General features: G+C 44.1%; 1 protein-coding gene across 1 annotated transcript; it reads right to left on the bottom strand.

Moving 5' to 3' along the window:
* On the bottom strand, positions 1–27,865 carry pax2b (paired box 2b). The gene is made up of 10 exons (XM_062526077.1): positions 27,823–27,865; positions 26,294–26,459; positions 25,349–25,546; positions 21,598–21,677; positions 21,049–21,168; positions 12,080–12,255; positions 8,721–8,835; positions 1,952–2,053; positions 227–313; positions 1–77 (listed from the first exon to the last, which is right to left on the bottom strand). The coding sequence occupies exons 1-10, from the start codon at positions 27,863–27,865 to the stop codon at positions 1–3; spliced, it is 1,164 nt and encodes a 387-aa protein (XP_062382061.1).

Genomic DNA, 27,865 nt, shown 5'->3' with positions numbered 1-27,865 from the left:
CTAGTGACGGTCATAGGCAGTGGCAGCAGTGGGAGGTGCGGAACCTCTTGATGCGGCACTATAATAATAAGGGGAACCTGAAAGTTAACAGGAGAAGAATGGACTGTTTGAAAAGACATTAGGCATGTAAGTGTACGTTCTTAACTTGTTAACCTCTGGGTTTAAAAAAAAAAAAAAAAAAAAAACTGACAATAACATTAATGCTGTAAGACTATGAAATACTCACTTAGTAATGCTGGGTTGCTGAACCTCCAGGCTTCATTGTATGTTGTGTACTGTGGATGGCTGTAGGGGTTTCCCGAAAACTCGCTCCCTAGAATCAAGAAATAGAATGTGTTAGCCTTCAGTTTTCAGTTTCCCACCAAAATGACCAGTGGAACATGTCCAGAATGCCCCCCCATACACACACACACACCATCCCCAACGACCACACAGTAGCACAGGCAGCTTCCACGAGTATCGGAATAAAAATTATTTTACCACAGGGATTTTACTTTACACACTCTTATTTGCTCAAGTTTGCTCGTGGTAGTCTCTGGTGTAAAATTGCAGTTGGGTTTTCACCCCTCATGTGGGTTTTTATCCTCTCCTCAGCTCTTTGTGTCATGGAATGCCATTGTGTCGGGAAGTAACTCAGGCCCGTGTCAGTTAGTGGTGCTGTTGGTCTAGGTGGTTTCTGTCTTTATGAGACAATAAAAGGTGGGATTTTATATGAAGCCGGTGAGGAATGGCTTCTGGTTTAACAGTGTTTGGGGCCTGTCACTAAATCTTAGGCGGCAGGGCGCAGATGAATGGAGAGCAACACAGTAAGGAAGCGCGAGAGGGATTATAAGGAATTTTCCAGTTCTGGACCCTTTTGTCCAGTTCTTTCTGACCAATGAAAATGAAGGAGACAGTATTCCCCAAAAGGAAGGAGCTTTGTGTTTTGCCGCTCTACAGTACAGCAAAGCACACCACACAGAAAAAGGGGGGGGGGGGGGAAATCATAATTGAGGCGTTGTTGCTTCTCTGTAGAATCGACCGTGAACTGTAACACTACGCAGCTGGCAGGGAAGGAAGTGTGCCGTCTTTGAGACTCCGAGGCTACTTCATTCCCTTATCGGACGGGCAGACACACACAGGGGGTTAAGGGATACTGTTCATATGATGCCTTACAGTAAGTGTAAAGATCATTCGCTCGCTTGCTACAGGATAGTGCTTTACCACAAGAAAGGGATGATGTTACGTCCCTTGTTGTGTGCAGTGGACGAAAAAAAAAAAAAACACAAGCTCCAAACCACCCATGCACACAAACACACACACACACACACACACACACACACACACACACACACACAGAGATGATTGAGAAACACTATCCACGTCCCTCAGAGATGAGGGATTTAAATATTTACAGGCCTCCGATGGCTCCCAAGTTTGGTGACCCCTGACTATTTGCAGTGAACCTGAACTGCAGGTTAAGTACTGGGGGAACAGGACCCACGGGCGAGGGCAGGAGCCATGCAGACTGGTGAGGGCCAGGCATGTTTATCGACAGACGAGGAGATTACTCATGCAAACAAATAAGGAGGAGATGGTGGGGGAATGGGACTAGGCACTTGGATGGAGAGAGGAACTGTGTAGACTAGAACAAACTAACTAACATCCACCCACTCAGTGATATTGGCACACAGATTGTTCCAAGTCAGTGAGACAATGCCATCACGCATGTTTGTAGCTCTAAAGTAGCACCACTGTGAATGAAAATGATTTGTCTAATGTCTATGTATATCCAACTGTCAATGACACCCCGTTTTAGATTTTAGAAAGATAAGAACCAGAATTTCAGGTGAACTACAGTATATCCATTGAATTAAGTAAAGGCGGATGGATACAGAGGACATCATCTTTCCTAAGTGCAGAGAGGGCTGTACTGTATCAGTTCATAAATATGAGTAGTAGTGGCACATACCAGGAACCATTCCAGCAAGCGTTGATGTTGGGTAGCTGCCCTGGCCGGTGGGGGGTACGTGAGGGGGATACCCAGGTAGGGTTGTGTTGGCCATATCCCGACCTGTGGGCGAAATAACAGACAGAGAGCGGCATTAGTTAAAATAATAATAATAATAATTAAAAAAACTGATTTACAGCTTACTCACTCAACCTGTTTTGAGAGGGGGAAATCGTGAGTTGTGAATCACTTAATAGAGCAAAGGCAATTGCAATTGCAAGTGAAGTTTCGTTTATTTTCCCTACTCAGTTTTATTGCACAAAATGTTATTATACTCGCTAGTAATGAGAAAGAAACTCTATCTAATTATACATGTACACAGTAATTATTTGTTCATTTACATAAACAAAGCAAGGCTTTTGTGGCTTGTTTAAGAAACCCAGAAAAAAAAATAACAATGGTGTCCTTCAGCTTTCAGACTTGTTTAGTTTTTAAAAGCACTGACAAGAAATCAAAGGGGAAAAAAACACATACAGGGCAATTTGTAAAAATGTGCTGCAATATAGGCCCCAACACAATGGGCCCTGACCAAAGCAGAACGCTTTCACTTCCCATACATGTGGCAAAACCCAAACGCTGATTCATACAGGACCTCATTCACCCCGGCGCGGACCTCCGCATTCAACTCCGTAATTGGGGATGACGGTTGGCTATCCTAACTAGACACATGTAGCCCCTACTAAGCCACTCTTTGGGAGGATGAGGCCCCTTGATGCATTGTTAGCAGTGAGGGACACTGTAATTTTTTTTTGAGCGGGTGAAGAGGATTATGGAGGAATCAAACACTAATGAGCAAGCTGATAGCCATAAGGCCTCATCATACTGCAGGACAAACTTTGGGTAAGCCTTCGGATAACACAGTAATACGCATTAAGCTTTTTAACCAAAAAGGGTTTTTTTTTTCTAAAAACAAAATGCAAATAATGAGATGTTAGACATCAGAATGTAATATAGTAGTTTTCAGTGAAAAATAAATGTTTCTGAAAGCATATGCATTGTTTGTACATGAATATAAATATTCTAAATTTCAAACAAAAAAATGTATGCTTTTGATCAACCCTACTATATCACTTCATTTAATTTTATAGTACAGTACAAAATAAAGATAAAGTATATGCTATCCAGAATCCACTCCCTACTTTTAACAGTTTCCCATGAAATACATTACTAAATCTATTAGTATCCAAATTAGATTTTGTTGTTGTTTTTTTTTTTTTGGTAGAGGAGGATCTCAAGTTTGCTAGAATTGTTAGGCTTGAATTTTGTGCCCACGGGCGCTCTACATATTTGGTAACGGTCTTTGTCTGAGTCATAATACTAAGTAGTGCCAACTGGTCAAATTAGTCAGCTGTAGCCAAGTCAACACACAAAGGCAAGAGGGTATTGAGTGTGTGTGTGTGTGTGTGTGTGTGCGTGTGTGTGTGTGTGTGTGTGTGCGCATGTGTGTGTGTGTGTGTGTGTGTGTGAGTAAATGTGTGTATATGTATGAGTGGCCGTGTGTCATGGTAGAGGGGAGGAGACGGTTGAGGGGTCAGAGCATATGGACAAGAACACACACACACACACACACACACACACACACACACACACACACACACACACACACAGGCTGAAGGCAGACAGACACAGAGCACATTGTTAGAGATATAGAGCCTGGAGGGCCTGCTTCCACAAGTACCTTAAAGCCTGATTTCTTAGTTGTCCATCAAGACCAGTTGTTTTACCTCACTTGAAGGGAAATCAACCTGCCAAATACACCTCTATCCACAGTCACTCCAGCCATGCATATCTGTCAGGGTAAGTGGTGAGGTTTCACCTCAAGAGTCGCACACAAGGGGATAAGCCTGCCTCGACATTTAAGGTCTATTCCGCAAGAAGATAAAGAATGTTAAACATTCTATTACCTTAGAGCTTTTTTTTCTGGCCAAATACGTTTGGATGGGGAAGTGGAAACACCACCTTCTACTATAAATCAGTCAAGAACACTTCACTGACAAAACATGATTTATGTAACTAATAATTCCCCTCTGAGTGACAAACCGCGGTACTTAGTTAGCAATATTTATACATACAAAATCAAAGTTAGCCCATAATTGCTATGCAACTTCAGGCAGAGCCTGACATGTTGTTTCCCTTTAAAAAAATATATATTAATAAACACGCATCAAAGCAGAACAATGAAAGAGACGTTGAGCACGGCTGCCTGTCCCCCTGTTTAAATCTCCTGGTGGAGGGAGAAACGCTTGGGAGAGCTCTCAGTAGTGCATGATAGCCTCATTAGCTGTCTCGGAGCCTGTGTTGTTTTACAGCCGAGATGGGTGTGGAGAGAGAATCCTCATTAAAGTAAAAAAAGGGACTTCTTTAGATCTGCTGCTTCACTGACAGCCCCCTGTTGGATTTAACACTGAGCGAATCTTTAGCGGTGTGTGCATACACACACACACACACACACACACACACACACACACACACACACACTGCGAGAGGGACAACCATACAGTACATACTTGTTTTGTTTTCTGAAATAATCAGTCCATAATGTGATTTGCATATTCACTAGTACAATATCAAGTACCTGAGAAGGTTACAGTACATACTTTGAAAGGCCACTCGGTTGCTGTCAAATCCTGCACACAGAATTTCTTTGCATACTCCCCATTTTAAACCCATGCGCACTAAGCCTCCATATGCACTTAAGAGTGCACCAGAGGGCATCTGACCCCAGTGATAGCTCCATGATCACTAAACACTGAAGCCACTAAGCTACGAGTGTTTACTTACAACTGAGCAAGACAAGTTTGCTACCTCCTGCCAACAAACCTGTCAGCCTTTAATTATCATGGTGAGAGACAAACAGGTCTCTTTCTTTCTCTCTCTCTCTCTCTCTCTCATTCTCTCTCACTCTGTTTCTCTTTCTCTACCCGTCTGTCTCTTTCAGTCCCTTGCTTTCCTGTCACAGCAGATGGAGAGACCTAGAAAGCTGTTTACCTCAGAACTTGCCTCGGTGTGCTAGCCAGGGGGAGAGAGAGAGAGAGAGAGAGAGAGAGAGAGAGAAAAAAAACTCGGCAGGAATGTGGCCCTCTCCTATGGATGACCTTCCTCTTCTCTGGCAGTGGGAAACAAAGTCATCAGCAAACGACTCTTTTGCTGCGCCGTGCATTAAATTCACCACGACAGGGACACCTTAGTGTTCACAACGCCGCCGACTGAAGTCTTTTGACCTCCATTTTCTATATTCGGAACGTGGCCATTTATCACCGGCCCAAAAACCACTTCACCCTAATTAATTACAACTTAGCAAAAGGATGTTTGGAGAGCCAAATTGCCGTAATTCCCCCAACACCCCGGTGAAAGTCATTCATTATCAAATGTGTGCTCAAAGGTTAGTTTGCTTTTGTGAAGACAAAATAAGCATTAATTTTGGAGCCTAAGCACACAGGCTCCCCCGTGGCCATAACAGACAAGTGGCTCTGTCAAACTGCCACTCGTTTCGCATGGTGCTTCAGAGTTTGTATTTTTTTCCCCTGATAAAACAAGAGTACACATCTACAATTCTCATTTGTCAGCTCAGTGTTTCATGCTTCAACTTGGCAGTGACAGTACAAGTTGTATATCAAATGACCAACTCAAAGGGAAATCCCTGGTCTTAAACAGCAGACGAAACATCAGTCTATGATCATATCAACACACCCAACAACAGTATGGTTTCTCTATCAAGTTCCTATGGCAGAGCACACACCAGGTTGCCTCATAGAAGAGCACAGATTACACTGCATCTGTCCCCTCAGACTCCAGAAAGTTCCCCCAGCCCCCCCTGCTCAGACACAGGACAGCCATCACTCCTCAAACTCCCTCTGACACGAGCCCGCCCTGGCATCACTTCTCGTTTGCCCGCCATCTCCAGCAGCATAAAAGAGTTGAGTTAATGGGTCAGCGAGATGGAATTGAACATTTTTGAATGCGAAATCCATCAAAATACCACAATTCTTCTGGTGCGAATAAAGCAATGGCTTGACAATGGGCCTTATCCCATCACCTCCCATTCAGGAGAAGTCTTTTGGTATGCTTTGCATTAGGAGGGGGAGTGATGGCAATTGAGCTATTTAATTGTATATGAGCTATTTAATGTAATATACTATTATTAGGGCTGAAAAAGGGAGCTGGCTTCTATGGAAGGCGGCTGACTGGCTGAATTTCGATGATGTGCTCAATGCCTTAAATCCCGCTCCCAATTGAGCTGCCTCTTCGTAGGTACTTTTGAGCACTAATAGGATAAGCAAAGGACACAAAAGATTTCTATCTTTTAGGCATTACACCATGAGTGCAAGAGAGAAATTCCAATCTCTTCTGGCAATGAAGAGTCCATGAATCATTCATTTTTAATAGATTATGCAAATTCCAGGACATAAAATCAACAAGATCAATAACGGCGGGTGTTTTTAATTGGCGCTCGAAAACATTTTAAGGATGAGCATAATCTCCACTTCGCGCAACCCCCCCGTAAAGGCGCTATTAATTTGAAATTGGATCTCGGCCTAAACGCAGAAGATAATTTAGCACCCTTTGCTTGGCTTGAAGTCCTATCTGCGGGGTTTATCATACGCCTGTAAACTATAATACCAGCCATTACCGCAACCCCAAACGCTACACCTGATTAAAACGCATTGAGGTTATTAGCGCAGGCAGTCACTGGGGGAACATCAAGCCGGTGAAATAACCCACTCAAAGCAGAACAAACTAGAGTATATCTCGATGTGAGCGTGATGTAAAAATCATCCTGGAGGGTTCAGTCTAGCGTTAACGAAAATAGTGGCTGTTTTTTTTCTCTCCTTCCCACTCTCCCTATCATCTCAATGACTTTTTTTTCCTCTCTTGATAATCCATCCGCGGAGAAACTTTCTCTCAAATCGCCAGGGACTCACTCTACTGCACTTGCCCCCGCACATGATTAAGTTCAAAATTACATTTCCACAAAAAAAAAAAAAAAAAGTTGGGATAGGAGATAATCAAAACAAACATACAATTAACAAACACATATTTGAACGCATAAAACCCCCCACACACCTCCTGTCAGATAAGCTAGAAACATTTTGGCGAGCCTGCCAGGAGAAGAGACTGGTGCCTCTCAAGAAAGGCCTTACTCACTCACTCTCTCTCACACACACACACACGTGTTTTCTCGGCGTGCAATGTGTGTTTTCCCTAATGCCTCTAGATACGCTTCAGCCGGGGTCTGTCAGGTCTGAGGAGGGCCTCCAGCAGGGGTGAAATGCATCCCCTGGCCTATCGCAGGTGCAAACAAAGCCCGCTTCCCCTCTCCCTCTCTCCCCTTCCTCCGCCCAGGTGCCCTGCTCACACAAGCGGCCTCCCCGCACAAAGGACAAACACACACCTTTCTTCTCACGAGGCCTGGCTTACAACGGATATCTACCTCCCACATATTAATGAGAGAAAGACCCCTATTCTTTTCCAGTAGAGAGAGAGAACGAGAGTGAGTGAAGGGGAGAGGAAGAGAGAGAGAGAGAGAGAGAGAGAGAGAGGTAGAGAATGGAGAGGAGAAACAGCAATAGGATGGAGTAAAGGGGATGGAGAGAGAAACACAAGGAGAGGCCGAAAGAAAGAGAGAGAGGGGCCATAGTCGAATGGAAAGAGAGAAAAGGGAGAAGAGAGATAGACCAACAGAGATTGAGAGAGAGAGACGGAGATAACATAAAAAGAACAGACAGAACAGAGAAAGGGAAGAAAGTAGAGAGCAAAACAGTGAAGAGAGGGGAAGTCAGGAAGGACAGGGGGAAGATTGGCAGAGTAGACAAGCAAGGGGAGAGAGAGAGAGAGAGGGAGCACAGACGAGTGTGAGGGAGGAGAGGAGAAGCCTCATGCCATTTTCAATCATCCTGACCTCCTCCTCCGCCACCTTCTCCTCCTCCCACCAGCAGAATCCATTGCCTTTGATGGCAGCTGCATAATTATATGAATTTTAATAAAAGCTCCGTATATTAATCTCAGGCCTGACAGTAATCGTAAACTATCAGTAAACTTAACCTTCTTCGAGGTAATAACAGTGGCAACAATGAAACAATATTTCAATTAGTGAGGCAGTCATTAATTATGACAGGCACATGAGCACAGGAACACAGCAAGGATGTGCGTGTGTGTGTGTGTGTGAAAGAGAGAGAGAGAGAGAGGGAAAGACGAAGGACGCAACGAAAGAGAGAGGGACGAGAGAGCGGGTAAAAAAGAAAACCACCGGCTCAGTGAGCAGACTGCAGATCCGGAAGTCAAGCATACTTGTTCTCCGACTTGAGCCAATGAACACTTCTAAATCTGGGACTCAATGATACTCTATGCCCATAGCGCCAATTGATGTCGTTGGAAAAGTACTTAGGACTCAGTGACCCCTCTCACACTTAGGTACGTTACGGAATAGTAGTGGTTCACTTTTTCGATCTGTGGAGCTTTCATTTTTGAGTCTCCTTTCTGAGCCGAGAGAAAAACAGTACGGAGTAGGGCAAAAGCGTTTGCCACCTTTTCAGCTCAAGAGTCAAGACTTAGAAAGGAAAAAAATAAAAAGAATTCACAATTGTTCCATAAGTTGTGGTTTTTATTATTTTTTTATTTCTGACTTTTTGTTTCCAAAATGCCATAATTAGACAGTAGTCGTGTGTAACGTCCCTTAGCTGAATCTGTGGCTTGGGAACATGGTGGGGGGAGTTAGAGCACTCGATCTTACCTACAGGGTAGCTTTGTGACACACTCGGCCCCAGCTCCGCATTGGCGTTGGAGGACAAGCTCGGCTTCACGTCGTCCAGCCCACCGTTCAGTGTCGGTAGGGAGTATTCATTCGCCTAAAGAGAAAAAAAAAGGAGAATACAAAATGAAAACACTAGAACTTTTTTTTTTTTTGAAGGTTTCTTTTTTGTTCCCTCAAAAAAGAAAGAAGAAAAAAAACAGCAGCATCTCTGTGAATCTCTCTCTGTCTGTATCGTCCATTCCTCTCTCTCTCTCTGTCTCGCTCTTTCTCTCTCTGTGGGTTGTTGGGTGCTAAAAGTGTGAGAATGTGTGTGTGATCGCTGCGCGGAGCGGCAGGGGGACAGTTGAAGCATATCATGAATGTATTTGGGGTATTGTCTGAGAGGAAGTGGGGTTCTGAGCGCAGAGAAAAGCCAAGGCGTCAGCTGGCCCTTTGTTCCTGACTGCAGTCATCCCCCTGATCAGCCAAGTGAGGAAGCAGCACTGGCGCTTTGTTACACACTACACACACACACACACACACACACACGCACACACACACACATGCACACACACACACACACAATGTAGCCAACATTTACCTCCCTTTCTTTTAACCGCACAATCCAAGCCAGCAGCAAAAAGCTTTGGCTTTTCAACCCTACTGTTCCTTTACTGAAGTTTTACATTCAGTGGTTGATACCGCACAAATACTGTGCGGTTTTCTTTTAGCACTATAACTTTGTTGTATTCCAGCCTTGTATGGTTCTTTTATTTATTTTTTCATTACTCCTAGATAAATGCTAAGTCCCTAATCTGATCTCAGTCCACCTTATGGCGAGGTTTGCGTTTGCTTAGCATTTTCTCCTTGTTACTGGAGAGATGGAAGCGCGTCATGGCGTTAATGGTAGATGTAATCTTTTTTTCCCCCCTGCTCTTTTAATGAGATGTGACTTCCGGAGTTTGTCTGTTGACAAAGCTTGTCCTAAGCCTTCTCCCTCTGTGTGTATTTGTGTGTGTCTTCTCTCTCTCTCTCTTTCACACACACACACACACACACACACACACACACACACACACACACACACACACACACACACACAGAAGAGCACACAGTGCCTCTGTGGGCCGCGGTCCCACAGGGGAAGCCTGTGACCCTAGCCTTGTCTGCCTCTATCACAGATAAACTCTAATTGTCTGCTACAACTGTTCCTTGGCACAATTGCGGATGTTTTCCTCTTTTCTTGAAAGCCTCAGACGCAGAACGGGCGTTTTATCATGCAGATAAAGCCAGAGGAAGGGAAAACAACTGAATGGGGTGAGGAGGGGGGGGGGGATTTGAAAAGGATGACCAAATGGCTAGCATAAGTGTGGGAGGAGTGATTCCATTGAGTTTTGCATCTCCAGAATGGCTATTTAATGCCCTCACCAGAAGCCAGACGTTGGCTAATAGGACTGCGTCTTTAGCGATGGGGTTGAGAAGATAAAAAAAGGGGGAAAAAGGAGGAAAAAAAGAAGACGAGGGATCCTCAAAAGAGGGGAAAATGGCCTGACTAATATTGCATTAAATTAAAACTGATTTTTCTGGACTCGTCTAACCTCCTTTTTTCCTGCCTTGCACATTTTTTTCTCTTTTCCTCTCATACACCCCCCCCCCCCTCTCCCCATTTTAAAAAACCCTACCTCAATTCACCACTCCCCCTTTTTTTCAATAGTCGCTCTCTCTCTCTCCCTCCCTCGCTCTTTGTGATTGCAAGTCATTTCCAATTCGTTTTGGTATTGATCTTGCAGTAGAAATCAGTTTGGTAATTAGCTGCAAATTAGGCCTTCTTCTGGAGGTGAGGCCTGTCCCCCTGATTTATCACCTGCGTAATTCGCCACGATCGCAGAGAAATTAAAATGAACTCAATTAGGGCGATTGCTCTGGCTTTATGGCACCCACTTGTAGTTCCAAGGGAGAAATTAATAGTTGCTTGTTGTTTAATAGTCAAATGAAAGTAAATAAAGGTTATCCATTGTAATAAGTCCAAAGCTTTTAATCACAAGGTTGGACCAAGCTAGGTTTTTTTCCACATTGTTGTTTTGTAGTGCTGTGGGGATTTGAGAAGGTCTCTTAATTTTTTTCTAAATGATGATGGATAGAAGGTGTTGGCTAGCTTAATGTCACATGGAACTGGTTGGCTGGTGAAAATGGCTTGTGGCTTTGTGTTATAAATCTGCCATGCAGATTAGGAGCAGCTAGACAGTGGAAAGCACCCTGAATTAACAATGGTGTTGTAGAAATATGACTCTAAACTGCGCCCTTACAACACCGAGAGGAAAATACGCCACACTCTCAGGCTGAATTACACAACAAAAGCTTGGAATGAAACAAACCGCCACTGATAATAATTCTTTAAATGTTGCCTCTCTCTCTCTCTCTCTCTCTCTCTCTCTCTCTCTCTCTCTCTCTCTCTCTCTCTCTCTCCCTCTATGCTATTCTCAATTACAGTGTTCCAGGGAATGTTTTTTTTTATTTTTTTATTTCCATCACAAAATCAATAATATGTGGGATATTTTTTTTCTCTCTCTCTCTCCCAGAGATCCCTGCAGTGTTGTCCAAGCGCTTTTTATAATGCTGTGCAATTACTGTTAAACCATCTCTGCTCCTTTCTACAGCGTTCGACATTCAGCCATTTCTTTACAGCAGAGGGCCTGTGATCTGAATTGCAGTGGTATGCCGTAGCAAGTCCCTGGGCCCCAAAGGATTACATGCAGTAATATAACCCTCTCTGCCTAGGTGCTAAAGGAGCAGGTTGAAGTGAGTGTATTAATGCTCACTCAGGTCCTTTAATATAAATGATTTTCTGTGCTGAGGGTGCAAGTCCAAGAGCTTCTGTTACTTAAGATGGGAGCAAACTAATTCATGAGACAATATCAATGGACTGATGGTAACTAATGTTTTATGTCCCAGTAAACATGCATGTGCACGGACACACACACACACACACACACACACACACACACACACACACACACACACACACACACACGCGCACACACACACACACGCACAAATACACAAATACACAGTCCCCAGATAATTTACTCAACCTGGCTGGGTTGATGCTATGGCACTTTGAGCAAAAACAGATCCTATATTAGCCATTCGCTTGTGTTTTTAAGCTAGCTGACTTTTCATTCTGACTACACAAAAGCACCTGCTAAATTATTAAACAAAATGTACAGTAAATACAGCTTTATGTGGAACAAACGACTTTTTGTCCCCATAAATACACACATGCCCACACATAAAAACACACAAACAAATACAAACACACACACCGGCAACTAAAAGAAACGGAAAGAAAGTGTAGTTACCTGCTCGGGCTTGATGTGTTCCGAGGTCTGGAAGACGTCAGGGTAGGCCGGCCGCTCGAAGACCCGGTCCAGAGCCTCTAGCTGCTGCTGCGTGAAGGCGTCGGCGCGCAGGTGCTTCCGCAAGCTCTCCACACTACCCTGAGAATCACTGTTTGGGCCAGAGCCATCTGAGCCATCTACAGGGGGACAGGAGAGAGAGAGCAACATGCCGTTTCCAAATCTGAGAGGGTGGGGGGGTGGCGACCAGCGTGGAAGTACCGCGCGAAGCGTGAGATTCGCTCACGTACACTCTCTCACTCTTTTTCTGTTTTTTTTTTTTTTGGCAACTGAACCACATAGCTCTGCCTCTCACTTTCTCTCTCTCTCTCTCTCTCTCGCTCTCTCTCTCCCTTTCTCTGTCTACTTCTCTCTCTCTTTCTCTCCGTCCTGGGCCAGGTTTCCCAAGAACATTGCAAACCTAAATAGTTCTCACAATTCATCTTAACAATTTCGGAGCGCTTCCAGAAAGAAAGTTACTCAAGTTGCACTTAACAGTTGTAGTTTTACGTGCTCTTAGATGTATGTGTTAAGTGCTGCTGAACAGCAGGACATACAGTAGACTACATTCATGTTACATGTTTGTTTGGGAAACGTGCATTCAAAATGAACCAACGTTCCTTGAATCACTCTTAGAGAACATTCAAAACCACTAGGATTCATAGCTATTGGGAAACCCGACCCTGGTCATTATTGGCGTAGGCCTTAGCATGGATAGCATAGATGCAGTGTAAATGCAACCGCGGAACCGCAATGGCTGCTGCATTGAAGTCGGCTAGAGCCCCAATGGCGGACGGCGCCGGGACCAGCCTCCTGCTGCATTAGCCACATCATGATGTGAGAGGCTGGGCGGTAATTGATGGATTACCGTCAGCGCGAGGCTCTACTTGTAAGGAGAGGCCATGCGTTTTAATGAAAGTGGCGGCGATAGCGGTAGCGGCGGTCGCGGTATCACTGGCAGCAGCAAACCGCCAGACAGCAAATGAGTGGTGATCGCAATGGCCATTTCAATCCTGGGTGAAACACTCGTTTTTTTTTTCTCTCCCCTGCTTGTTTGTTTTCCTTTTTTTTTTTTTACCCCACTCATTCTTCCCTGGGAGGGAGCGTGTGTGTGTGTGTGTTTGTGTGTGAGAGAGAATGGGAACACTATTACATTACACTGTGTTTAAAAAGAAGGCTAGGAAAGAGGGGGAAAAAATCCGGGGAAGGAAATTGTGCTTTAAAACCAATGATTTTTTTTTATTCCTGGAGTGCCACCTCTTTTCCCTCTCTCTCTCTCTCTCTCTCTCTCTCTCTCTCTGTGTGTTAGTGTGTGTGTGTGTGTGTGTGTGTGTGTGTGTGTGTGTGTGTGTTGGGAGGGGGGGGGTGCTTGGGATGCCTGGGTGCCTGCCCCCTTCTCGTGTTCAATCATTTCCCTGCGAGGCTCTCTCCAAACAGGCGCGGGCGCGTGTGGTCCCCTGCTCTCCCTTCCTCCCTCCCCGACTCCCCCTGACCTCATTACGCTGCCGCCGGCCGGGAGAGGGATGTCTTCGCTTTTCCCTTTTGTCACTTTGTGTGCGCGGCGCGTTAAACCCCCCCCCCTCCTTCACTCCCCAACCACCAACACCACCAACGCCACCTCCCCTTCCTTCCCCAAACGCCACCAAACCACAGAGGCAAGGGAGAGGCTTGTGTGTGTGGTTTTGGGAAGGAGGAGGGAGTGTGTGTGTGTGTGTGTGGGTGTGTGTGTGTGTGTGTGTGTGTGTGTGTGTGGGGAGGGAGGGGTTGAGGCTAGGGACTCGTTCCTTCTCATCTCCCCTCCACGTCTCCTTCCCAAGTCTCAGCTCCCCGGCGAATCTGTCATTCTAAATTTGCGGCAGATTATGTCCTCTCCTCTGCGATGGGGTTAGAGAGGGGGGGGGGGTTGGGAGATGAGGGTGGTGGGAGCCCGGGTGATGTATGATATGCACGGCCCCTATTGATTGCCTGATCTGGTGGAGAGGAGGGGAGCTGAAATGAACTTGAAATGAACATCATGCCTCAACTCATTGTGCGTATAATACTTCGCTTAATCCCACATTTTTCTCTGCCACGGAATTCAATTGATCAATCATGTCTCGCTGATGGTACCATTTCAGGGCCGTTATTGCCTCGCCGTCCCCTCCGCCTGACCTTTTTTCTTCTGCAGGGGCTGGGACCGCCGAGAGAGGATGAACCTGACTCCCATGATGAACAAAATGGATCTGGAACCCCCGACAGAAGGGGTCGGTGGGGGTGTCTGTGTGTGTGTGTGTGTGTGTGTGAGTGTGTGTGTGTGTGTGCGCGCTTGTGTGCATGTGGGTATTGGCTTGTGTTAAAGGGAGACTGTGTGTGTGTGTGCGTGTGTGTGTGTGTGTGTGTGTGCATACGTGCATACGTGTGTGTGTGTGTTTTGGGTTGTGTTAAGGGAGACTGTGTGTGTATGCAAGTGTGTATGTGAGAGTAAATGGATAGAATTACATTGCATCTCTGATATTCTGCCGTGCTGGTGACAAATATTAGTGTGTAGCGGGTTACAGATATTGTATATGAAATACTATTACAATGCAAGCTGTTTGAATATAATGCAATTTCATTTTATGTAATAACAAAGCACAGGGAGCATTTTTTAGTTCCCTTTTTTTCTGACATGTATTTGAACAGGCATCTTCTCTGGACAGCCCCCTTGGGGCCTTTTCATAACACTGCCTGTTGTGGCTGCTTTATCAAACTCAATTGTTCTCTTTGGTGCTGGCGTAAATAGAGCCATTAATTACTTTGCATCTGTGGAGCTGGGCATCAAACCTGATCAATAATCTCTAGAACATGTACTCCCCACACAAAAGAAACCCATCTGTTTTGTTCCAAGACATATACTGTAGGCTTATTCTTTGAATTTCAACCTTTGTATTTTGTGTTTGTTTTTTTTTTTATATTATTTTCTCCGTCGTAGGAGAAATATTGCATACAATCCTAATGAATTCGGTCTGTCAAGCAAGCTCAAGTGAGTTTACAATCTCATTGAGATTTCTTGAGAAATCTTTCCAAAAAACACACACTTCCTCAAGTCACATTTTCATCTGCGCGCCATTTTAAAATCATTAAGATCACCCCAAAATAAACAAAACCTTCAACCATTAAAATGCCATTACATAAGCGGTCCCAGAAGGCCTGGCACTCTCTTAGCCACCCGTGGGCTATGACCACAGCCCCTGAGTGTTGGTGAACGCCTGCCTATCTCAGTCCTGCGGTGTCCCGGTGTGATTTTATTGATCGATGACACAGTTGAGTGTATTCATTTTGACATGGCTCTGTATTAACACTCGGGTAACGAGGGACCAGACTCTATCAGATCGGATAACCAGCTCTATAAAAGTGGCTTCTCTCCGCGGGTCGGGCACTGGGAGGTCACGACCCCTTACAGGAGATTGAGTTGACGCTATATACGGTAGTGGGAGGGGGGGAGGGGGGGGGCGAGGGGTGGCCCTGACCACTACACCTGTGAAGCCTGCCCAGAATAGAACACTAAAATGAACAGGCAGGAGACTTGATTATGAAAGGAAAAAGATTTATACATTTTTAAGAGAAAAAATGTCACTAAACTGTATTATCTAATAATGGCTTTTGAGGTAGATGCCCTTGGTAAGATACGCGCTCTGTATTTTATTTCCTCCAGGTTTGACACCTAGACAAAGGGGCACAACACCTACATTCAAGGTAAGCAATTTTTGTCTGAAACGTATACTTTTCATTAATGGTTGGGATATGCATTGTCCCTTTTTGCACGACGCGTCTTTTGACTGGGATTTTTCTCCTTTTGAACAAAGGAGCTGTGTAAACAGTACATAAAGTAGAGCACAATTGTATTTTGACTAGTCTAATGTATTAACAGATGAACAGAGATGGAGGACTCCGCAATGAAGCATGATCACTGAGGTATGCATTCTTGAACGATTATCCTTCATTCCAATGGCAGTGAACTACAATAAGCGTAAATCAAACACTACTAGTGGGGAGGAGCCCCCCCCCCCCCCCCCCCCCCCCCCCCAGCTCAGCTCTGTATATGTACGCCACACACACACACACACACACACACACACACACACACACACACATACACACACACATACACACACACACTATACACTTATGAATCACAACCATCTAGTCTCTTGGCGCCTGTCTGGGCTTACTGTGGAAAAATCTGAGTATATATCAAGTCCCTGGCGTAGGAAATAGGGGTGCCAAATCAGTGGGTATTGTGCTGGCAGAAGAGATGCGACCGACGCCATTCATTTCCTGTAATGCTCCTGTATGTTTGGGGGTTCATTCATTTAACTTAGCCTGGCAATGGCTGGAGGAGGGATAGGAGATTGTGAATGACAACAGATTTCAGGAGTGTGGCTGCTACTGCTGTTGTTTTTGTCCTGGCTGGCGCTCGCTGTTTCCTTGATGGCTTTTCTATAGGAGGCTAAGTATGATTATCCAGGATTATTGTGTTGTTCACCTCTTACGCCTTGGCTGTATGAGAGTGTGACCTTTTTTTTTCTTCCATTAATGGGACTCCTGACCGTCTCTTTTGTGTCAATATTACGTAGATTTCAGTCATTTCATTCACAACTGAAATGGCTGATGGAACACACAGATGACTGAGGCCATGAAATTGGATTTAACTGGAGTGAAATCCAGTTAGCCACCCAGATGTGTTGCCAAAAACAGTCCTTGCAGATATCATTAGACATCTGCAGCCAAAGACACGTTACTTACAGTAAATACTTAAGCTCATAATTTGGACCTTGCAGCTACCGAGACACCTGTGAAATGGCAAAGCCAGTGGTAATATATTACGAATTCATCCATAACAAGAAAATGCGTTAGCACTTATTTGAGAACTCAAGATTCCATCTGGGCTATCTGCTGCTTTGATACAGGGAGACGGAATAGTGCCTTCAAACGGTTTACGTAACACTTACATTTTTTAATTTTCTAAGACCCCCCCCCCCCCCCACACCCTCTGTCAAAAATTCTCATGGTGTCCCTACAGGTACCGTCGTCATCCATCAGTCTCAAATAATTGGTTTGTCTGTGGCCCCGGTGCTACCAGTTGTATCTCATCATCTCATAGATAGAGGCTGAAGCCTGGACCCTCAAGCTATTTCTTTTGTCTTTCTAATGGCCTGCCTATCTGTGAGAGGCGAAGGGGCGAAGGGGGGGCGGGGGGGTGGAATAGGGTTGAGGGCTGGAGGAGCTGATGCTGTAGCTGGTGGGTGATGATGGTGGACTGGGTGGTGTGTGTGTGGGGGGGGGGGGTTTGCTGGTTGGATGTTAATTTGTGAAGTAATAGCTTTCCTCGGCGGAATTGCAAATTCTCTTAAATGTCACTATGTGCGCCACGCACAGGCGGACAGTGCTGGTCACCTCCAGACGCAGTTTAAGGGGTAGCGCCCTCCTTTCCCCCCTCCTTTCCCCCTCGTGTCTCTCTCACTCTCCTTCTCTCTCTCTCTCTCTCTCTCTCTCACTCTGTCTCTCTCTCTCTCTCTCTACCCCCTTCCAACAATGGCTGCCAAGTGTAACGTGCTACTTTTAATTTGCAGTAACACATGACAGTGGCAGATTAATGGTTCTTATGACACCTGTGTCCCTGAAGCCTCTCGCGCCGAGCCCCAGTGTACATAACACGTGTCACACTACATTATCGCCACGCCGCTCGCGTAATGGGGGACCTTTTTTTTAAGGGCACGGCTGACTGCTGACTTCGGAACTTACTGTAAGGGGCCGTCCGTCGTCTTGGCAAAGAGCCACGCTGTCGCAAACAACACCAAAAAAAAAACTAAAACAAATACCTGACAATGCCCAGGCCATCCATTATCCTGCTGTTGGTCAGGGCAGCGCAGAGCTCATCTTTTGCCAGGTTTGTTTTTCTTTTTCTCTCTCTCTCTCTCTCTCTCTCTCTCTCTCTCTCTCTCTCTCGCTCTCTCGCTCTCTCACTCTCTCTCTCTCAGAGCATATAAAGCTGTGTGTTTGGATGGGGTAAGGGCGAGTGTCTGTGTTCAGGACGATGGCGGTCTGTGAGATCTAGTGAAGAGAGCCTTGGGCAACCACACAGGACAGACATCTAGTCCTGATATTGAGTACAACCGCATCACGATCAGATGATGGGTAAATGTGTAAATAACACAACACTTTGGCTAGGCAGTTGTTGTCAGAAGGTAGACATAACGTCATAGTAAGGAAAATGAAGATACTCAAACAACACTTTTCAAACTCCACCACAATTATTTGAAAAACATTTCTTGAGTGGCTACTCAGAGAAAACGTCAAACCTAATATCACAGCACTATTCAGCACAACCACCAACTCTCTATTCTGTCTTTCTGAGCCACTCCTTCTATTGACAATACCACTAATATTCAACTGTGTTCCATATTATTCATGCAAAACCATCTCGGCACCTTTAAGGGAAGAAGATCGATGCCTAACACACAGCGTTTTGCGCCGTACACCTTGGATGAGGGAGCACTATGGCATCCACCACAAATGATGGCAGATATGATACACCATGCTATTTTTGCCGAACCCTAGCTGGAGGGGAGACATTGTTTTTAAAGCACCTCTTGATGGGGGCGCCTGTGACCGCGGCCTGAGGTTTTATCTCTTTCTCAGATGAACTATCTTCCACCCCTGGTTCCAGGTGGGTACAGTCTGACTGTGGCCGACGAGAGGGGTATATAAAAACCACAGGCGATCCCCCCACCCAACCCCGCCCCCTCTATACACCCCACCACCACCACCACTCACACCACTACGCTCCACCTGCCCCCCCTCCCTCCCCCCCCCCCCCCCCCAACGCCATCCTCCTGCCCTCTCACAGAACAGGCCAAGCACTTAAATCACTGAAATGGCTCCACATCAGAGGGATCATTTGAGACCGAAAGGGGCAGAAAAGAGCGAGTGAGTGAGTGAGTGAGTGTGTGAGTGAGAGAGAGAGAGGGGGGGAGGAAAAAGAGAGATAGAGTGAGTGAGAGAGAGAGAGAGACAGAGAGAAGAAAAAGCCCACAGAAACACGGTCTGTCAGTGAGAGGAGAGCGAGTCTCTCACAGACATAATTCTGCTGAATGTCCTCCAGAGCACCTCCGTGCCCTTGCCGGGTGCCTGTGTGTGCGATGCGCCTTCTGTCACCGAATGACTGAGCCTATAACTGTCTCTAATCACGGAGAAGGCGCACTGTGGAGTGCCGGAATGTCTGTCTCTGGGAACGGAACGTGCAAGCGATGCAGCACATCACATGACGTGCAATGGCCCTGTGTGGCTTTCCTCCCCCCCCCCCACTCTCTCTTTTTTTTCTTTTTCTTTCTTTTTTTTTTGTCGCTTCTAGTGAATGCATGTGCTCCTGCGCCATGCTGCTTTTTTACATCGTCGCCGGGGTAATGTTTCCCGATGCATCATAAGTCATCAACCCCCCGCGCGTGCCGGCAAAGTGCATCAATTCTGGCGCTACGTGGAAGCCTCGCATCTCCGACAGATCTATTGCACGGCCACCCACCGAACAAAAGGGAAAAAGGTTCACAGACCCCATTGCTATGGCGTGTCCACCTTGGGTCACACTGGTCTTTGAGGCCCTTTTTTCTGTTTAACAACAAATTTGCTTTCCGTGGAAACACATTTGTGTGTCAAATAAATACATTACATCAGCTAAACACCCAAGCTATCTCAAAATCCTCTCTGTCCGTGAATGAAATCCAGCAGAAACTAAAATATGCATCAATGCATGCATTGCACTTGTAGAAACAGGCCTATTTCAATCCAGCGCTGCCTTGCTCCAATTTGGCAGTGGGATTCGCCATGATGATGTAGATTACCTCCAACGACAAGAGGGAACTGCGGGGCTCTGCCTCGGCCCAGCTTGTGATGACGGCCTAAATCATCTCCAACACACACAAAACACCCCCCCCCCCCACCCCCGCCTCCCCACTAAATCCATCGTCTGCCACAGCACCTGCTCAGTCTCCTTTTTTTTTTCCACAGGAGAGCTGTTGATTTAGCATCATTTTAAAAGTAAAGGGGGAAAAAATAGGGATCTGTGATTACGACGTCAATTATCAATAAAAAAAAAAGAGAACCGGAATCCAAATGCATTCTAATGCATCCTAAATGCCTAAAAACCAGAAAGGCAGAGATGAGAGAAGAGAGGAGAAGAGAAGAGAAGAAGACAAGGTCCTTGACTTGAAATGTCTGCTATGGCTTCTGTGCTGCTTTGACTGACCTGGGTGGTTGGCTACATCATCTTGACATGTAATTATCTTAGCCAGCTTAATCACTTCAGAAAAAGATTAATTGCGGAAGACAACAGTGGAGGTCACGTCTTCAAATCAAAAAGACCCTCTCTTTTTTTCCGCCCAACTCGTACAAACCAACCAAACACGCTGAATATGTACGCGAGTTCATTTGCCACCAGTAATGCTTGCAATCATGGCAAGAATGTTGAGAAGCTCAGCTTTAAGGATAAAGACATCTTGTAGTCTCATGTGTAACAAAACTGGGATGGTCACTGGCGTACAGTATTGTCCTTTTAATGCTGGCCAAGCATTTCCAATTGTTGAGACCATAAAGGCTTGTCATATAAGACAACACCTAATCTCTCCTTTACGTTTGGTTTTTAAAAATAGATCAAATGTTGTATTACTGTTGTGACGTACAAGTTAAGAAAAAAAGCATTGAGATCAGCAACTACTGTAGTAGTAACTCCCATCTTGATTTAAGAAATGAGTCAAAAAAGTTAGCCACCATCTCTTAAAAGGACTCAAGGTTTTTTTTTTAAAATCAGTATCCAGTCCTTTCTTGCCCATAACACCACACAGCACAGTAGAGCCCTCTCAACCAAGGATGTCTTTTTTTTTAAGTAAAAGGGGGGGGAAAAAAGAAATTGCCTCCCTTACCCTCATCTCGTTTCCTCTTTTCTCCATTTGAGCGGGGAATACCCAGAATGCCGTTGATGGAGTAGGACCCCACTGGGTCATTGGACGCGCTAGACACAGGCGGGGAGGCTGTACTTGGAACTGAGAGAAGGGGGGAGCTTGTGTTACTGAACAAAGAATCACTCAGAGGACTAGAATAGTTATTCTTTGTGTGGACTTTTCTAAGGTGGCGATGAACTGACAAAGGTAAATTAACTGGGTACAGTCTGGCCCATATGCATAAAGGTAAGGTCAGTTCAGGTCAAGTTAAGGTTGAGCACACAAGAAACTCTCATGGGCATACGCTGCTTAGTTTATGTGTATATTTAAAGGAAACAAATGAAAGGACAGTGACAAAACTTCATAAATGATTTACACTCATCTTGTTGCATTTTAGTAGCAACATGTAAACCTACCACAAATGTCCGAAATAGAGCCATTTTAAAGATGCAGCACATTTTTATAAACTGCCGTTAATCAAAATGTGTTGGATTATATTGTAGGACCGACTGTGTATAAAAATGTTCTTACCTATGGTGTGTCCTGGACCGGAGAGGGAGGTCCCATCTGGGGAAGGGTGGAAAGGCTGCTGGACTTTAGTCCGAATGATCCTGCAATGTGAACAGAGCTTGGTTAACGAAAAAAAAAAAAAAAAAAGAGAAAGGATTTGGATGCATGTCTACTTTCGTCTAACCGAAAAAAAAGAGAGAAAGAAAGAAATCCCATGTTTTGTTGCTGGCCACTCAAGCCAAAATAATCGTCAGACAGACAGAACTGAAGTGGTGGGGTATGTGTGTGTTAGAGCGAGGGAAAGTGGAAAGTTCTGTCTGCCACTGTGTGGACCCAATCAAACGAGACTTGTGAGATATAGAGATATATAGATACGTGTGATAGAGTCACTGGGCCTTTAAAGGTAAGATATAAAGTAAAGTCTTCATTGCACTTTTGGTCTGGGTGATCTTGCAAACAAAGCATGAAATCACATCAATTCACCTCAATGATCGGCTTCACTGCTTCTACCTGGGCCACACTAATCAGCCTCTCTCTCTCTCCCTCTCTCTCTTTCTCCCTCTCTCTCTCTCTCACTCTCTCTCTCTCTCCCTCCATGCTTTGGTTCAGGTTTAGTAAGGTGTTGGGGTCTCCTAGCTCCCGGGCCTGTTGGATCAAATGGGTCCTGTAGAACCAACAGCCTCCTGTACTAGTGCAGATGAGGCCATATTGATCAGCGCCGGCGGATAAAAAGTTGTGGATTAGTCAGTCAGGCAAACGGATGCAAATAGAAAGCTATAAATTATATGTGACAGGAAAGCGATAGTTCCTTATTGCCTTGCACAAGCTTACGCCAGCATTAGATTCCTTTAATCTGAGTGGCACTCGGGGAAAAAAGGGGAGCTGTCACCATAATTTGTAAACTTAAGAGCAATTTATCACACGTGACACCAAGCCCGTTTTGGAACCGACATGTGTGAAAGTGGTTGAAGGGGTCTACAGCATGTGTACAATGCCTGCGTTCAGACAGCTGAATTACTCAACAAACACTTTGGACCCGATTTGCGTAATATAATGCAATATGTACACACACATTGTATAGCGCCGTATGTCAAGTTTAGAGTTAGAGTTCAGTGTTATTCTTCTATGGATTCAGGAGGGTATTGATTGTAATGATTCTAAACACATTGGCTCAGTGAGTTAAAGAGCAGTGTTTGTGTTGCAGTCATCAAATTTCAAAGGGCAAATGTGTATTCATTATAATTATTGTGCTATTGATATTGGAGGGAAAGGAAGACAAGCCTGGGGAATTGTCCAAACTGTCCTCGGGGCAAACCATCAAAAACAGCACATGCGCTTAGTGCAGTGGCCACCTATCAATATTTTATTCAAATCTTTTCTCCTTCTCCGCTCTCTATAACAGTTACTTGACCCCCTGACTTTTGGAGAGTGACATAAATCCAGAGACTTTATTTGGAATCCATGTTCTTGATATTGAATAAGCAATTTGGATGGGTGAATTAATGACTTTGCTGTTGTTGAAAATCCCCTCAAGAAATATTAAAATTGCTTTACATCAGAATCAATAGTATTGAGTTCCTTTGGGGACTCTTTTTTTTTATGTCTCCTGGCTGGGGCTGCTGTTACTTGTTGGCAAATTCCTCTCACCAGTCCAGACGCCCAGGACAACAGCATCTCTGTAACATTTAATAATGCATGCGGGCGAAAAGTGTTTAAAGCTAGAACATCCTCCTTTGTCAGCGGTCGCCAGGTCAGTTTTCGGAACACATAAAACCTGTGAGCGAGTGGGTGTGGATCTTTTTGTCTAGAGCTATATGTGGGGGAGAAATAAATGTCCCCTTGTGTACTGTGTCTACTGTGCCTAGAAAAAGAAATAAATCGGGTAAATAAGGTGCACCTGTGTTTATTATTTTTTTTGGATACTTTTAGCCATTTCATGAGGCAAAAAAGCTCCATTACTTGTGCAGTGTGATTTTTGGACACTGCTGAAGAGAAGCTTTGTGGTACAAACACCACACAGAAGAAAGACTCATTATGCTACAAAAAAGATAGATGAACAAAATATTATGTATCTGGCCATTCAGAAAATATTGTTTTTAATATTATCATTTACCATAAAATCGACTATGTTTACATCTATTAAAATCGTATGACGTTCAAAACATTTTATGAAAAAATCAGTCCCAGTCCATTGTAAATATTACTATTTGAATGTAACAGGCAAGTAAATTAAAAATGTAAAAAACACAAAGACTAGTAAACGCTAGAAATGCTGAGTTACTTTAAATTCATTCTACACCATGTCAATTCAATCATAAGCCCACTTTGCGTCAGTGCTCCCTAAATTACGGAGAGGCCCTGCACTAAAAGGGTTAATCTAGCCCCATCCGTTCCCAAATTCCCTCTTCACTGGCAAATATGTTCAGAGTGTCTAATGAAAGGAAACCCCAAATACTATAGCTATATCATCTCCTCGTAGCAGAATTATATTTCTTTGTATTCACATTTCAATTTATTACATAAACAAAGAACGCATAGTGTTCAATTTCAAAAACGGCTGGTGAGAATTTAATTAAATGCTGAGTTTGCTGGGCCTCTTTAATGATATTAATGTATATTTTGAATTTATCTCATACATGTGTTTGAGCCCGCTCAAATGGGCCTTTTTAGGCGACCACGGGGGCATGAAATGAATTTTTTTCAGCCTCTTTCTCCCCCCTTTTCTTATGTGAAGCGGCCCGTGCTCATTAAAATGTAATGCTTATTCTGACTGTGTGGAAGACTGCCTCTTAACCAAAGTTCATCGCCTGCGTTCTCGGCAAGGAGGGGTGGGTATGAGTGTGTCTGGTGGGTGAATGGATGGGGGGTGGTGGGGGGTTGCTCTTTCTTTCTCTCTCGTCTATGTCCCTCGCCCCACCTATTGGCATTCTTCATGAAGCACCTTGTTTGCGCATCCCCGTAAAGAGGTGGCTTGCTTATTGGCCAGCAGGTATGGCAGCGCACTTGTCACGGTTAAATGGCCCGCGTTTGCGCGCTGCGTTATAAATTCAATTTAATCGTTTCATCTGTTGTAAGGCCAGACGACTTACAATTTTGACTACTCACAACTGAGAAAAAAAATACAGCACATGAAGTACGGGTTTGAAAGTCTTTGACAAGTGGACACATACAGTAGCCTGTATTAACTGTCCATTTTACAAATTAATACCTATGATTCTCTAAGAGAATAAACTGAGGCTTTGTTCAAATTTAATAGGCTGCCTTTACAGATGATGTCTCTCACGATACCTTAAAAGACCAGACATCTCTCTTCAGACGTTATCTTTGTGAGCCTGGTTATCACATTAATTTGAGCCCAATCTAACGCATTAGATCTTGTATTGAACGACTGTGCTGCTCCGCACTTCCCAAAGCCACGGAATCTGGTCACCGGCTATTGATCGATTTTTAACCAGACAGATGTGCTTTTGGTGGTCCCAGACCAAGATATACCGCTGATTGTTGTGGGAGTTGCGCACTGAAAGGATTAAATTGCGATACTGAGACCACCCTCAGCGAAGGAAAGTTGAGGATCTCCATGACATGTATGCATTCCTATATTAACCTTAGGCCTACTGCTTCTTCAAAATAAATGTAGTCTACCTTAGACATCACATATTTTCATTATAGGCTAATTAAATTCGTTTGGGGAAAAAAATGTCAAAAATATCTGCGCCACCATGGATGTTGCTTTTTGGTTCAACCCAGCTGAAGATACGATAGAAGTTCCTACCTGTTAATTGATGAAACGCTTGGAACTGTGTCGTTGTCGCAGACGCCCTCAGCTAACAGTCTATCCCTGATCTCCCAAGCGAACATGGTAGGATTTTGTCTCTTGTAGTCGGCGATTTTATCCACAACCTTTGGAGTAGCAACCTTTGGCTTCGATCCGCCAATAACTCCCGGTTTGATGCTGCCCGTCTCGTAGTATCTGCAACAACATACCGCGAGGCAATCAGGACATTCGCCAACACAATATTTGCTTATAGGTATTCTGTTTCACGGTTACTGTGAAAAGTAAAACATCAAATTATGACGAATAGTTGCGAATGGAATGTAGGCCTACTTCAGGAATTAATCTTCACACTGACAGCCTACAATGTTTTGCTATTCAGACGGTCAAAGCCACTCATAATTGCTGAATAGCCTTGTAAATCAAAGGGAATGTATATATTTCATTTAAACAATGATAAGCATGCATTCAATAAGTACAACATTCATGCTAACATTTAACTCTTCGTTTTGACATTCCAAGTGCATAAACAATGTACCTTATCAAGTCCTTTTGATAGCTGAAAAATATTTCAAGAAAATTCAAATGTCTTACTGACATGAATTCTGCACATATCTTTTGTGTATGTAGCCTATAGGGTGTTTGGCTTTGCTATTTACATATGAAATGTTTATTTGACAACCGAACTTTATGCTCCGTTCACATTTCACATGGTATAACTGGAGCATTAAGTGACGTGTTTGGGGACTTAAAGCTAATTGATATTGTTGGCGCACTGGCCTATCGCTCTTATTTTGTTGTTGTTTCAGGCATCTTTATTGCCTATTATTACTGTTTCATGAGTGTGGGCTGTCACCGTTTTTTCCCCCTTTAATATGCGTCTGAGTGGGATGACTGTCCTAGGATATCCGGTTTAAGGCTCCACGCACTTGTTTGCTCTCTTACCTGCCTAAGATTTTGCTGACGCAGCCGTGACTGACCCGTAGTTGTCTGGAGATGTCACAGGGTCGTACTCCTTGGTGCGCCAGCTCCACGATCCTCTGCCTCACCACGTCGGGAAGGGGTCTGCCGTTCACAAACACCCCGCCTAGCTGGTTCACACCCCCATGCCCTATATGGGAGTCAACAATGCAGAACAAAATAGCATAAATATACATACATGGTGTAATGTTATGGAGGAAAACACCCATCTTTAATTCTATGCCATGGCGCATTAGTAATTTTCGTAATAAGATGTATATATGGAAGTTGTGTATGATATTACAGCCACCAGCAGTTTTACACCATCCGTTGCATAGTGGTGTGATGGTACACCATGGGTAAAACTGGTCAATGTATTACAGACTTCTTACCAGTGATATTGCAAAACAAGCCGTTCTGATGCATTGGTATATGTAACGCGTTATGCATAGGCTATTTAGACTGCGTATCGTAAGACCCAGAAATGTGGCACAAGGAGAAATGTAGCCGTCTTTGTTATATGGTGGCTGCACTTTACGCAATGTAGCCTGCATTGTTGAACTGCAAAAGTAAACAATCCCTTCTGTAATAGGCCAAAAACATTGCCAATGATAATCTAGCCTGCACTCTTTAATAGGACCCTAATTCTCACCATAGTTTAAAACTCAACCTAGTGTCTGTATGAGAACCCTGCATTATTAACTCTTGGAGCTTTTCCCTAACAAACTCGTATAACACTTGATTCTTATTTTGGTGTAGGCTACGGAGTATTTTTATTCTGCAAGTCAACATCGGCTATTAAATTACAGGCTCATTCATTGTCTTTGTTCAGTTATGATAAATTATTTAAAAGACCTTTGATTACTCATATTACATATTATTCAGTACAGGAAGAATAATTAAATTATTTAAACATGTGACTATGTGACCTGTAAAATAATATCAAATCTGCCTGCAATGCTTTGCCTCTGTTAGAGTGTTTATTTGGTCAATGAGGATATTATTCGCCAAAATTAATGTATTAATTAATTAATGTAATTATTTGAATGTAGTGGTAACTTAATGTTTATCCATAATGAATTGTATATCACATAGCCTATGTGGTTTCACATTTAGGCATTGTTAAAGACATTTCGTATTTTCTTTGAGGGAATTACATAGTCAAATGAGTTGCCTATTAGGTGCATTTTTATGTAAACAGAGGCCAGTGCAGAACAAATATTTCCATCTTTTTGCATATTTTTCCAAATTCACGAGTCACAGAAATTTTACCAAATCTACTCTTTCATGATCGGCATCTTGCAAGATACCACGCGTTTTGTCAATAGGCTATACGTTGAAGTTCATGCAGGGATTCGTCGGACTAGTTTTGTTTGTGTTGTATTTAGATGTTTGTTGTGTGTTAGCATCTAGGGATAGTATCAATGAATATAACCAAGAAAAACATTGTGAACAATCTGTAATAAAACAAAATACATTTTGGCTACGTTTCCCCATACTCCCTTGATACTTACGGTGCATCGCCGAGAAGGGGTCTGCTTTGCAGTGAATATCCAT

The sequence above is a fragment of the Sardina pilchardus genome, chromosome 22 (genome assembly GCF_963854185.1).
Source record: "Sardina pilchardus chromosome 22, fSarPil1.1, whole genome shotgun sequence".
Taxonomy (NCBI): Eukaryota; Metazoa; Chordata; class Actinopteri; order Clupeiformes; family Clupeidae; genus Sardina; species Sardina pilchardus.
Note: the sequence above shows the minus strand (reverse complement) of the source record. Positions and strands in the feature narration are given on the sequence as shown.